The sequence below is a fragment of the Vipera berus genome (genome assembly GCF_964194415.1).
Source record: "Vipera berus genome assembly, chromosome: 3".
NCBI classification, from domain to species: Eukaryota; Metazoa; Chordata; class Lepidosauria; order Squamata; family Viperidae; genus Vipera; species Vipera berus.
The window spans coordinates 143,872,553-143,887,122 of record NC_138204.1 but is presented as its reverse complement, the minus strand read 5'-3'; the positions used below and the strand labels follow the sequence as shown (position 1 = coordinate 143,887,122).

Sequence of the window (14,570 nt, the reverse complement as noted above, 5' to 3'; positions counted from 1 at the left end):
GATCCATGAATAAAGTGTTCCCAATAATCATTTCAAGGTGAAATATGACTGAAAACTGGAAGTTTGCCAAATTGTAGAATTTTACTGTCAAAAAACCCATCACCAAATTATTTCACTTACTGGGTAGTATCTATATCACTGTCAGGCTTTGTACTCAGTTGCTCCAGGCAATCAATGAATACCTGCAAAAGAAAAAAAATCAATATATTTGATACCATCACTTATTATAAGTAGTGCTAACCAAGATAAGGAATGTAAGTAGTACCGTATTTTCCGGCGTATAAGACGACCCCCTACTTTTAAGAAGTTTTTCAAGGTTTTTTGTCTTATACGCCGGAAAATACTTACATGCCCTGCCCTCCCCGTCCGTCGCAGAGGAGGCGAAGGCCCGACTGGCCCCGCCGGCCCTCCCACTGCTCCCGTGCTTCTGCTGGCCCCCGAGACGCAGCGTTTCCCAGGCGGCAGGCAGCGCCGGAGGGCAGCCGCCACCCGCCACGGCCGGCGCCCCTCCTGCTTTCCCCCCCCAGGCCTTGAACTTCTCCCATTCAGCGCAGGGCGGGGCAGCTCCGCCCGCAGCCTCTTTTTCATGTGCCGCTTCCCTCTCACCGTCGGCCGAGGTGCGCTCGGCCCGGGCTCCCGGTCCCTCTTCCCGACTGGCTTCCCGCCCTGGCGGTGCGGCTCCTGCGCTGCTGAGCCGGCGGCTGCTGCTGCACGTGGGGCTGCTGCCCCTCAGCGCCGCGCTCACGGCGGCTGCCTGCTGGCTCGTCTCGGCCAGCACCGCCCGGCGGAAGCGCAGCGTCGGACGGGAGCAGGACTTCCCTGCCGGCTCCACGCTCTTCGCTCTTGAGGCAGCTGCTGCCTCGATAGGTAAGAGCGAGCCGGCTCTTCCCTCTTGAGGCAGCAGCTGCCTCAAGAGCGAAGAGCGTCGGACGGGAGTCGGCAGGGCAGTCCTGCACACGCGCGAACTCCCCAGCTGCTAAGGAGCAGCCGGGGAGTGCGCGCGTGCGCAGGACTGCCCTGCCGGCTCCCGTCCGACGCGAGGGAAGAGCGAGCCGGCAGGGTAGTCCTGCAAACGCACGCGCACGCAGGACTTCCCTGCCGGCTCCACGCTCTTCGCTCTTGAGGCAGCTGCTGCCTCAAGAGGGAAGAGCGAGCCGGCTCTTCCCTCTTGAGGCAGCAGCTGCCTCAAGAGCGAAGAGCATCGGACGGGAGTCGGCAGGGCAGTCCTGCACACGCGCGCACTCCCCTGCCGGCTCCCGCCAGACGCCACCCACTGATTTTCCGGCGTATAAGGCGACTGGGCGTATAAGACGACCCCCCAACTTTTGAGAAGATTTTCAGGGGTTCAAAAGTCGTCTTATACGCCGGAAAATACGGTAGTTTCTTTTCCAATTTTTTCACCTCTACAGAGCATTTTCTATTTCATTCAAGCAGTTTAATTTTAGCTGACCTTTATGATCTTATATTTGTTTTTAATTCTTCCTCTTATTCTTGTTAAACTGAATAAAATGAAGTGTTATGGCTTTAAAGGTTTCATCAATCCAGAAGCAAAGAGATTTTATTGTCACTACACCTCAAAACAACATAAAGATTTTCATTGCTTTTCTATACAAATGTGGGGGCGGTGGGGTGGGGTGGGGCGTCCCAAAGGAAACGGGAACATATGATGGAAACATGTATTCCCTAATTTATTTTTTCTTTCTAAGGCAAACTGCATGATATTTAATAGCTATAGCCATGGTGGCGCAGTGGTTAGAATGTAGTACTACAGGTTACTTCTGCTGACAGCTGGCTGCCTGCAGTTTGGCAGTTTGATTCTCACTGCCTTAAGGTTGACTCAGCCTTCCATCCTTCTGAGGTCGGTAAAATGAGGACCCAAATTTTTTTTTGGGGGGGGGGCGCAAAATGCTGACTCTGTAAACCGCTTAGAGAGGGCTGTAAAGCACTGTGAAGTGGTATGTAAGCCTAAGTGTTATTGCTACTTATTTCTTCAGTTCAGTTCACCAATTCTTCATCTATATTTAAATGGATTTCATCTAACCCTGTCCTCAAAGCAGAAATAGGCACAGAAAACAGAAAAATGGCAGTGCATAATTATCAGGAGATATCCTATCACTTTCTCGTCCTCCCCACAATATTACTTTTGTATGTCTCTCTCAAATACAAATGTTAGCCTTCATGATTTCTGTAAATACAATATTATTTTCTCTCCACTTTGGTTCTATGCCTTAAAAATGAAAAAACAAACAAACAAACACCTGCAGTATTATGGATTTGAAGGCAGAAAGATGCATGCTGTGAGGAAAATTTCTGCACTGCATTTCAAACACTGCATAGATCTAACTTTCAGGAGGTTTCCACAAACACAATGATTTTTTTAAAAATATGCTACAACTGTCAATTGATAACATACTTGTAATCAGCCTTATGTGTAGCCTGCATCTGTATAACTAAAATATTTTCTCCTTCCATCTTCCCCCTTACGGCAATTTAAATCCTACATTAGTCTAGCCACTATGCATCTGATACAGTGAGCAGTAGGTCATGAAATCTTATGTCTTTTAAGAAAACATTTTTAGTTGGGAAAAGCGCTACTACACTCTGCTATTTTTTGCTGACTAATCCATGTACTCTGCATAGTAAAAAAACAGAATTACTTCACTATTGTTTTCTTTTGTCTAGGCATGCCAAGATCAGCTAGATGCTGTTTACATAGCTAACAAAAAAAGTAGATCATCTCCTTGGATCTGTTCTCACCTGTATAGCAACTTCATGCTTTAAAAAACAAAACAAAACCCAAATGCTTCTAATTAGCTTTCTTTCCTCGTTTCAGAAGTTTGGTTCTACATAATTGTATTGTTATCTACAGCTAAAAGTTTAATTCAGCTCCCACAATATATGGAAGAAGTAGAAAAATAGCAAGAGTGCATGTTGAGAAAGAACTCAGAAAAATTTGATTTGGAGCTGTATTAAAAAAAAGGATACGGTCGATATTTTGAGTTACCCCAAAATAACTCCTCTGTTATTCTGTTCAGTACTAACTTGTTCATACTAAAGTTCAGTACTAGTGGCACAAGAAACAGATGACATTTATGAACAATAACTTCTCAAGCACACATACTGCAACTGAATAAACCTATTAATTTAGACCCTTCTCTTAAGTCTTACATTACCTGCATGATATTAATGCTTAGATGGCACACATCTTCCCGTATTTTTGTCTGCTGAAAAACCTAATGAAGAAAAATTATTGGAACAAGTGAGTGAAATGGCTTCACATGAAAAAGCCAAGCATTTCCTCTGCATTTGTCATGCTCTTAACTAACAACTTGCAGCCACACAATGCACTCTCTAAATAGAGACTAAAAGAAGCAATAACCAGAAGCTAGATTCAATTTCTTACAATATCGTTCAACTATTCTGCTACAGAGGGAGTCTGATCTTATGAATGCTTTATAAAGCATTGATTATTGGAAGCCAAATGCATAGGGCTGCAGATAGTCAATGAATATATTTATGTTAATTCTTCTCCAGATAAATCAACTAAGGATACCAAAAGCTAGTTTTCTCTTCAAGTTGTAGTAAAAGAGAACATATAAGAACCTGAGAGCTTTGATTGTGTACTGAAATTACTACTGCGGCTTGATCTTCTTTCTGTAACAGTTACCTATTTTTTTTTAATTTCTCATTTTGAAATAGTCCTGGAATCAAATACTAAAATAGAACAAAAGAGATGTATTAAACATTACTTACACTAGTCTCCCCAGGTTTACAGTCCAAAACTCCTTTAAGTGACTGGATAGAATGTATAACACATTGTTCAAACTGCGATGGCTAAAAGAAGAAAGAGGAAAAAGTAAATTACTTATAAAATCACTTATTACTTATAAAATCACTGTATTAATTAATTATACTTTCAAGTATTTGTTCACTTAAAGATGAAGAACTCAAGTTTGTCTGCTACTTATTAGATTGTTCCAGTACACAACAGTATTACTGAAACTGTGTGTAAATCTAATAATATAATGTCATTGAGGACCCTGAAATAATCTAACAAGATTTTTCCAATATGGTACCCTTTATTTTTCAGAATTCTTCATCTAGTAGAGCCAACATATTTAAAAGGATTACATTAAGGGCAACTTTCATAAATTAGCTTTCATAAAGTTCTGATTAATTGCAATCCTATTATAAAATATAAAAAGGGACCTGGTGGCTCAGTGGGTTAGAACGCTGAGCTTGTCGATCAGAAGATCGGCAGTTTGGCAGGTCGAATCCCGGGTGCTGTGTAGCAGAGTGAGCGCCTGTTACTCGTCCCAGCTTCTGCCAACCTAGCAGTTCGAAAGCATGTAAAAATGCAAGTAAAAAAAATAGGGACCACTATGGTGGGAAGGTAACAGTGTTCCGTGCGTCTTTGGCGTCTAGTCATGCCGGCCACACGACCACGGAGATGTCCTCGGACAAGCGCTGGCTCTTCGGCTTTGAAACGGAGATGAGCACCGGCCCCTAGAGTTGGAAATGACTAGCACGCATATGCGGGGGAACCTTTACCTTATAAAATATATTTTACAAATTAAGTGAGAATACAGAGTTTTCTATTCCCTTTAACAATTCTGTTAGTTTAAAAATTATGGTTAACAATAAGAAAAAAATAGCCAATAAAGGTGAATGGGGATTTGACACCAGATTTTTTGTCTCATTATGACATTCTAGCTCTTTGTCCCCCAATTTCTTCAGATGTGGTTTCTATGAGGTTTCTATGAGGTTACAGCTTCTAGTACTGCCATTATATTGATCTTCTTAAATAGATGGGGTTTTTCATATTCAATTTCCAGACATACCAACTCAAATTTAACGTTATATCATACAATAATAATATTTGAAAAAAATAATTTACCCACCAAACTGGTTAAACTTTCATTATCAACAATCCAATCTTCCTTCTCAGCTAATTTTTTCACATCTGTAAAAAAAAGCAATGTCAAAACTGTTATCTTCAGTATAGCATAAACCTACACTACGAACTGAAATGAACTCATTTAAGAATGTTGTCAATGTTATATTAAAAAAATAATAACAGCTTTTATACATTAAGCTTACTGCAAGCAAAGGAAGAATATATTGGATTCAACTGAACCTATATTGAAAAGATTGTACATTAATTGTTATAATATTTTAGTTATGTTCACTGCTTTGTTATATATAAAAAGGCAGAATAAAAATGTAATAATTATAATAATAATAATGTATGTTGTTCATTGCACTTGAAAACAATTATTGAAATGAATCATTTCCATATTCTACATATTCTTTAATTAAAAACTATAGAACAAAACTTTCGGTAAGGTAAATTCAGAGGAACAGAGAGTTCTCGCTTACTGACTACTCGTTCAGTGACTTTTCAAAGTTGCAATGGTGCCAAATGAGATTTAAAGCTAGTCCTCAAACTTGGAGCAGATGCAGTGTGTCCCCACAGTAATATGAACACGATTCATGTGCTTGGCAATTGGTATGCAATTGTAAGAGCTGCAAGACATCACCCTTTGCAACTTTCATAGCCGGCTTCCCACAAGCAAAGTCAACAGGGAAGTTGGCAGGAAGTTGCAGGTTGCAGTCACATGACAGCGCACTTAACAACAGTGGGGTCCACTTATCAACTTCAACTGGAACTGACATAAGCTGGGCAGTCCCATGATATTTTATTTTACAACCCACTTTACACTTAGTGATGGAGATGATGGTCTCAAATACGATCAGTAAGCAAGGACTAGCTGTACGTGAAAATAAAATCACAGTTGAGAATTTTTTTAAAAAACACCCAGTAGGAGATCATCACTGATAAGATTCATTTTTTTTTAAAAAAAATACAACCTTCAGCTGTATGTTGCAATGTAATCATTATAGAACGGATTCTCAGGTCAAAAATGAGATCCTGGATGATTTGAAGCATATCGTTTGGTATTTCAAGAGCAGTCAGAGATTCATAGCTAAGCCTGGAAAGCCAAAGAAAAGAAAGTAATTTATAATGAGCCTACTTGTTTATTATGAGATTCAGATGTCAAAGTATTCAGATGTCCTCACAGGGGGTTCATATATGTGTGTGAATAATAATAAAAAAAAACTTAGTACTTCCTCCAGTGGAGCTCTTTCTTTAAGCAATGCCATATGCCTAGGAAAAGTCCTAATGATATTTAATACAATTGTAACTCAAAAAAAAAAAAAAAGGATACAAGTAAAAGAACAGCGTGTTAAGTGAAATCTAGGTCTGAAAATGGCCACTTTCTTTATGACACACCTCTCCCCATGTTCTATGATAAACAGTATGGTATCATTAAAAGGGACACGGTGGCTCAGTGGGTTAGGACGCTGAGCTTGTCGATCAGATGGTCGGCAGTTTGGCGGGTCGAATCCCAAGTGCCGTGTAACAGAGCGAGCGCCTGTTACTCATCCCAGCTTCTGCCAACCTAGCAGTTCGAAAGCACGTAAAAATGCAAGTAGAAAAATAGGGACCACTACGGTGGGAAGGTAACAGCATTCTTTGCGACTTTGGCGTCTAGTCATGCCGGCCACATGACCACGGAGACGTCCTCAGACAAGCGCTGGCTCTTCGGCTTTGAAACGGGAGATGAGCACTGGCCCCTAGAGTTGGAAACGACTAGCACGCATGTGCGGGGGAACCTTTACCTTATGGTATCATTATTTTGTCAGCAAGCTAAGACGGTACCAGTAATTTCACCCTCAGACTCCTATGAGTGCATATTATGATTTAGTTTCAAGTAATTTTGTAGTGAAAACACTAATGTTTTGCTTTCTACCATAGCTGCATGACAGCACTAAAAACCAACTTTTGCTGAGAACAGGATGGACCGTACTTTTGAGTAGTTCCCAATTTTTCATAATTTTTATCATATTTTTGGGTTGGCTACCTTTGCCATTTAGTCTTCAGTAGATGTTGACAGGCTTCAATTCTTAAACTCTGTTTTTAGTATTTCCTTGTCTCAAGCATGAGGAATAGTGAGAACTTTGGGAGAAAATGCTGGAATACGGGAATATAAAGTTGACAGTAATCAGCGTAGAGCCTGGACTCAACAAAGCATATTTTAACAAAAATAAAGTAATACTAAGTAAGATTACATGGCAACAAAAGCTAATGGAAATAGGAATTTTAGATGCATTAAAAGTATAGTCAGAAGTAATCCCAATGAGAAATTTAAAGAGAGCAGAAGCAATCAACAGATTACATTAAATGTTATGAAAATAACACATAATGAAAATAACACATAACACATAATGAGGGAGAAAAGGGAGTAGGTACATACAAACTATAATTTGAATGGTAGGAACCATATGTTCAAATGAAAGGAAGAGAGAAAAAGAAACAGCACATCAGCTACAAAGCAAATATGGAAATTAGGTAATACAAAGAAATATGTGACTAATTTGACTTATTTTCTATATATATATTTTTTTCAGAAATCCCACAGAATATATAAAGTACTGGAAGATTGGTACCAAAGGCACCTGTAGATTTTAATAGATTTGTTAGAATGATAAAAATGAGCATTATGATATTGACACAAACTCTACTTCTCTGGAACATGCAATATCACAACACATGTACAAAGGAGACAGAATTTTTGTCATGATATTCATTCTGTTGGTCGTCCTCCTTACTCCCTGCATTTATAACCCTGACTGGCATAAACCTACAAAACAGAAAAATGAGAACCCAGGAAGCCAAAATAAGACAATGTGGTATGAAATCATGGGAAGATGCTAGGGCACATCATCAAGTGATTAATTTTTTATAAGCTGATAAAAACAATGTAGCCAGTTGTGATTTGTCTCTATTTTAATTTCTTAAAATAAATTGTGGGAATTAAGTGACAAAACATATTCTGATTAGCAAATTAGGTAACTACGGACCCACAGATGGCTTGAAAACTATACTCAAGGGACATCATCAATACTTCATCAAACTGCTATGAGATAACAATCCTGAGCCCAGTACTCTTCAATGTTTCATTCATGACTTGGATGAAATTAATGAGCTAATGCTTATTAAATTTGCGAACCTGTTGGCCTAGCTAATATTCCTGAACAGGGATTCCCAAGGATGTTGACTTTTCAGGATGATAATGAGCACATTTGAGGGGAGTTAAAATTTTGGGAATGTCTGCATACACAAAGCATGGTCGCTCTCAGAAGTGACTTGCACTCTACTCAGAGAAGTCAACTTATCCAAGCAAAGCCTAGAACATCTTTTGTTGTGTTAGTGTAACCCTTATGACTAGAACACTATCAGAGCTTGCTCTCACTCTGCCTAAACAATATAGTTCCATGTATTATATAATGGTCAGTTCCAACTTGGAGCATTGTGTTCAGTTCTTAGCACTTTATGAAAAATTCAGAGGAACTGGAACAGATGCATTTGATCAGTGGTTTTAAAACTAAATCACACGAGAGAAGACTGACGGCATAAGTTATGTTTAACCTTGAAAAGAGAAGGATGAGGATGAGGATATACTAGAACTTTTCAAGTATCTGAAGTGATATCAAACAGAAGATATTATCTTCTATTATCTCAGAATGTAGAAAATGACGTCATGGTTTAAAAGAAGTGATATTTTGACTGAACATTAGGAAACCAATCTAATTAAGAGCAGTTTGATAGTAAAATGAATTACCAAGAGAGATGGCAATATTATCTTCAACTGATGCATTCAAGAGGGTTGTCAGAAGATTTGATTTCAGCATTGAACAAGGGATTGGACACAACTGTCTTTTTTTCCAATTCTGTGATTCTGTGACTTATTTTTGTTGATACTTTGTCTCAATCAGAGTTGTAGTTTCATAAACTCCTAATTATTTGGGCCATACAGAATATTCAAGACTGGTTCAGAATAGATGGGACTTGCTGAAAGAAACCAAAACTGATATTGATTTAAGATGAAACCAACCTAACAGTTTGAATGACATGGGGTAACCACTGACTAGAAAGTTCAGGTTTCATGTCCCAGCCACCATATTCTTTTAGTTCATTTTCTTCAAGGCTGAATGGAAGCAAAGCACCACGTATCAGTTTGACCTGGGATTGCATCACTTGCTGAATCATCATCTAGGACAGAAAAAAGGGAAAACATGTTAACCCAATGGTAGTTGTACATAAGCCACTGTACATTGAAACAAAGGAACATTCTCTTTGACGACACAGTTCATTAAGCACTACCAGCACTGAAGTGAAGGTAGCAGCAATTTGAGTAACTGTGGAAGATATATATTTTTTAATTAGCCAATCTAATATTAGTCAATTAGTCAATCTTATTAAATGTCCTGTTACCACAGAAGACGTTTTGGCTGGTAGATCAGCCTTGCTAACTTTTCATTCTAATCAGAAAACTGCCAGCAGCCAGGAACTGAAACAGATAGGATTTATATCAGCAAAGTTAAGAAAAAAATACACATAAATAAGGTTCCAGAGGAACCAATGAGGTCAAGGTCTAGGGCAGGGCTTTTCAACCTTTTCACCCATTGTACCACTTTTAGGATATGGCAACATCCGAGTACCACCAGTTGCCTAGCATGGTGTCAAAAACTTGATGACCAAAAAAAAAAAAAAGAAAGAAAGAAAAAAAAAGAAGAAAATAAAAAAGTGATGAAGTACAAGTAGTCCTCGACTTACAATAGTTCACTTAGTGACTGTTTGAAGTTACCATGGCACTGAAAAAAGTGCCCCCCCAAGCCACAGATAAGCAAGACACCTGCCTGCCCGCCCAGCAGCGCTCTTCCTGTCCGAGGTTTTCATTGTTGTGAGCAGGGGTGGGGTAGGGGGTGTTTGTTTTTTATTCCCCCTGTGTGCTGGGTGGTTGCAGCAGGTTTTGGTCACTTCACATGACCCTGGGACACTGTGACCGTCATAAATATGAATCAGTTGCCAAGCATCTGAATGTAAATCATAAGACCCTGAAGATGCTGCAACATTCCAGCTGATCAGCGCTTCTTCTGGGCTCAGCAGAAGCGACGGGATCAGCGCCAAGCTCCAGCTGTAGCCTGGCGCTGATCCTGGTGCTTCTGCTGAGCCCTGACAGCCCCAAAGAAGTGCTGAGCCTGGTGCTTCCGCTGAGCCCTGACAGCCCTGCAGCTCCAGCCATCTCTCGCTCAGGCTTGTGTGATGCTGCCACCGGTTCAGCTCATTCCCCTCCCCCGCTACCACTTTTCTAGGATGGTTGCGTACCACCTGCCAGGTGCCAATGTACCACAGGTGGTACCCGTACCACTGGTTGAAAAGCCCTGGTCTACGGAACAAGACAAGGGCTCTAACAGCTGGACACAGGCTCATATTACATGAAGACACACCCAGCACTGTGTTATGTCCCATTAACCAGAGTGGTTTTGCAGGTTTCAAGCCTACGCCATAAAGCTCAATACAAATTCCCTATGTATCTGGGAACAATAGGGTTTCCTAAGTAGGTTGTCACTACAAACAGCCTTCACTCTAGTCTCAATGTTTCTCTGCCTTTAAGCTTACTAAATCTTTGCCTGCTTTCATCACTCAATGAATACAAAAGTTGTTTGGGGAAGTCCTGACTGGAATTCAGTTTGTGAGTATCCAAAGTGCAAGGGGCAGTTTTTCTTTACTTTCTTCTGCTGGGTCTTAATCTTCTTTGAGATTAAGCCCTACAGGGCCATTGAATTCAAATGCACAGTTAATATATTAACACAAAAAGCTCACTTCTGGTTTTAGAATATTTAAAATCATTTGATTCCCCAAACCATCTAAATGGATGCCTACTCATTTACCTTGAAATCATTTTGCCTCTGCCTGGCATTCTTCTTTGATCGTTCCATTTGGCCAGATTTTTCAGCAGTCTTATAAAAGAAAAAGAGATGCCAATCTTACCACATTAGTATTATCAGGAACACACGAACTATTCTATGTAGTACATACAGAAGGACCTACCGTATATACTTGAGTATAAGCCGACTCGAGTATAAGCCGAGACCCCCAATTTCACCCCCAAAAACTGGGAAAAGTTGTTGACTCGAGTATAAGCCGATCCGCCGTTTTGCAAGCCTGAATACACAGGAATACCCTGTGTGGCCGCGGCTCTCGGGGAAGCCCTGGCTGTCCGCTTCCTCGCTCCACGCTGCCATTCGGGGCCCGCGCGTTCTCCGGGCAAATCGCGGCGCCCAGCAGGCGAGGAAACATGCCCGCTCCAGTCGCCCCCCCTTCCCTCAGGAGACGCGAAGCAAGTGACCGCCCGGAGCTTACCGAGGACTTGCGCGCGGCCGAGGCTTCGGTGCTTCCAGGATCGCGCGCACCTCTCCCAAGCCGCCGCCGTCCGGAGACCTGCCGAAGTTTGGGGAGGTTTGGGGAGGTGCGCACGCACCTCCCCAAACCTCCCCAAACGTCGGCAGGTCTCCGGACCTCCGCGCCCTGCCTGCCTGCTTCTTTCCGCTGTGGAAAGAAGCAGGCAGGCAGGGCGCGGAGGAACGGAGACCTGCCGACGTTTGGGGAGGTTTGGGCGCCTCCCCAAACCTCCCCAGGTCTCCGTTCCTCCGCGCAGACCTGCCGATGTTTGGGGAGGTTTGGGCGCCTCCCCAAACCTCCCCAAACGTCGGCAGGTCTCCGTTCCTCCTGCCGACGTTTGGGGAGGTTTGGGCCCCTCCCCAAACCTCCCCAAACGTCGGCAGGTCTCCGTTCCTCCTGCCGACGTTTGGGGAGGTTTGGGCACCTCCCCAAACCTCCCCAGGTCTCCGTTCCTCCGCGCAGACCTGCCGACGTTTGGGGAGGTTTGGGCGCCTCCCCAAACCTCCCCAAACGTCGGCAGGTCTCCGTTCCTCCTGCCGACGTTTGGGGAGGTTTGGGCGCCTCCCCAAACCTCCCCAGGTCTCCGTTCCTCCGCGCAGACCTGCCGACGTTTGGGGAGGTTTGGGCGCCTCCCCAAACCTCCCCAAACGTCGGCAGGTCTCCGTTCCTCCTGCCGACGTTTGGGGAGGTTTGGGCGCCTCCCCAAACCTCCCCAGGTCTCCGTTCCTCCGCACAGACCTGCCGACGTTTGGGGAGGTTTGGGCGCCTCCCCAAACCTCCCCAAACGTCGGCAGGTCTCCGTTCCTCCTGCCGACGTTTGGGGAGGTTTGGGCGCCTCCCCAAACCTCCCCAAACGTCGGCAGGTCTCCGTTCCTCCGCGCAGACCTGCCGACGTTTGGGGAGGTTTGGGCGCCTCCCCAAACCTCCCCAAACGTCGGCAGGTCTCCGTTCCTCCTGCCGACGTTTGGGGAGGTTTGGGCGCCTCCCCAAACCTCCCCAAACGTCGGCAGGTCTCCGTTCCTCCTGCCGACGTTTGGGGAGGTTTGGGCGCCTCCCCAAACCTCCCCAGGTCTCCGTTCCTCCGCGCAGACCTGCCGACGTTTGGGGAGGTTTGGGCGCCTCCCCAAACGTCGGCAGGTCTGCGCGACGTTTGGGGAGGTTTGGGGAGGCGCCCAAACCTCCCCAAACGTCGGCAGGTCTGTGCGGAGGAACGGAGACCTGGGGAGGTTTGGGGAGGTGCCCAAACCTCCCCAAACGTCGGCAGGAGGAACGGAGACCTGCCGACGTTTGGGGAGGTTTGGGGAGGCGCCCAAACCTCCCCAAACGTCGGCAGGAGGAACGGAGACCTGCCGACGTTTGGGGAGGTTTGGGGAGGCGCCCAAACCTCCCCAAACGTCGGCAGGTCTCCGTTCCTCCACGCCCTGCCTGCCTGCTTCTTTCCGCTGTGGAAAGAAGCAGGCAGGCAGGGCGCGGAGGAACGGAGACCTGCCGACGTTTGGGGAGGTTTGGGGAGGTGCGCGCGCACCTCCCCAAACCTCCCCAAACTTCGGCAGGTCTCGGACGGCGGTGGCTTGGGAGAGGTGCGCGCGATCCCGGAAGCACCAAAGCCTCGGCCGTGCACAAGTCCTCGGTAAGTTTTTTTGTTGACTGGAGTATAAGCCGAAGTGGAATTTTTCAGCCCAAAAAGTGGGCTGAAAAATTCGGCTTATACTCAAGTATATACGGTAATTATTATAAGGATATTGTTCTGATATGCTTTTATAAATTAACAGAGAACACTAGCAGTTCTCTGTTAGCAGTTTTTAATAACAAAACAATTTTCCTACGTTATACTACTAAAAGTGAGCTTGCTATATCATATTCAAGCATACTCAATAAATTTGAAGTAATTTAAAAATATTGTTTAGTATACAGTACAATCATCCTTTCAGCCTACCAAAGAACTATAATCTGCCTAGTAAGAATGAACCAAAGCATATCCTATTCCATTTAGAAATGTTTAGCAGAGCAAAGGAATTCCTATCCATTTTGAATATATAAAATTTCTCTATTTTGGTTAATTCCTGATTGTGTTACATAAGCTAGATTCCTTGGTCATTAATTATGGGAATCAAGGGAGAATGGGACTGGTTAATTGAAGCTTTTTTTAAAAAAAATGGGGATTAGATTTCTGTTTCCTTTTAGATCTACAGAATCTATCAACACTATACATATATTCACCAAAATAGTTCCCCATTCCCACTAATTTTGTTGAATAAGTTATCACCTTCCTGTAGAAATTTCTGAGGTAAGTCCAATGGTTACATCTTGTGGATTCACCACATGTATAAACAAGTCTCACTTCAGTTACTAACTTTCTGAACCTAGTAAAACCAGGGCAATCCTTAACTGATTTTTTAAAAGTATGCAGGTCACTTCCGGTTTGCGTTGAAGGTGCATTGCTGCGCGAGAGCAGATCTCCGCTCCCCACGGCTAATTTTGCCCTGCCAGGGGAACCCTAGATGGGTCTGAAGTTGCCCCATAGAGGTGACCGTGGAGGGGCGCCCCATTGATCACGAAGCGACAGCAATTGCTTCGTTTGATCCAGGGAAAGCCCTCCGAACCTGACAGGAGAAATGCTAGCCGCATGCCAGCGTCTAGCCCAAGCTATGGCAGCCGAAGTCCAAGAGCACTACCAAGAACAATGGTGAACAGTGTACTTGGAACTGGTGAGAGTATTTGATCTTCTCTCCCTCATTTTACAATTAGTTCCTGGGAAAGCAAACAACCTCCGAAAGTGAGGGGAGGGGACTACATTCCCATTCCCCCATAGATGGAAGTGGCAAATTAACCTTTAAGGAGGAAAGAACTTTATTGAAATTAAATTCAAACTACAATCTGATCAAACTTAGAAACTAAAACAAACTGCTAAGATTGTATTCTAAAGGATTTTGACTGAATTACATAAAAAAAGAAAAAAAAATAAACTTTTTGTCTGAAAGAGCTGGAAAATAAGTATTTGCTGACATCTAGCGGACAATGAGAATATAGCACATTAAAGACAATGCCCAGAAATAAAGAAAAAAAAATCTGTTCCCATGAATTCTAATAACCTTTAAGAAGATAGCTGCTAAGGAACAGAGAAGAGATTACATACTGGGCCGGCTATAAGATTGGAAAGTGTTTGAAGGAAAAGAAATAATTTGTGGTTTAAATTTATGAACTGTTTAAAAACTTTGATCTATGACAAATTATTGAGAAGGGAAGTTACAGGAAGGAT

The 14,570-nt window shown here is 43.2% G+C and overlaps 1 protein-coding gene across 1 annotated transcript in view; it reads right to left on the bottom strand.

Moving 5' to 3' along the window:
- The window catches only part of EXOC2 (exocyst complex component 2), a 98,143-nt gene that overhangs the window by 25,473 nt on the left and 58,100 nt on the right, over window positions 1-14,570 (bottom strand). The window contains exons 14-20 of the mRNA XM_081322206.1: window positions 10,801-10,869; window positions 8,961-9,118; window positions 5,872-5,993; window positions 4,902-4,963; window positions 3,754-3,834; window positions 3,174-3,233; window positions 121-182 (exon numbers count right to left, since the gene is read on the bottom strand). Coding sequence (XP_081178332.1) covers window positions 121-182; window positions 3,174-3,233; window positions 3,754-3,834; window positions 4,902-4,963; window positions 5,872-5,993; window positions 8,961-9,118; window positions 10,801-10,869 — 614 coding nt within the window. The remainder of the gene's footprint in view (window positions 1-120; window positions 183-3,173; window positions 3,234-3,753; window positions 3,835-4,901; window positions 4,964-5,871; window positions 5,994-8,960; window positions 9,119-10,800; window positions 10,870-14,570) is intronic.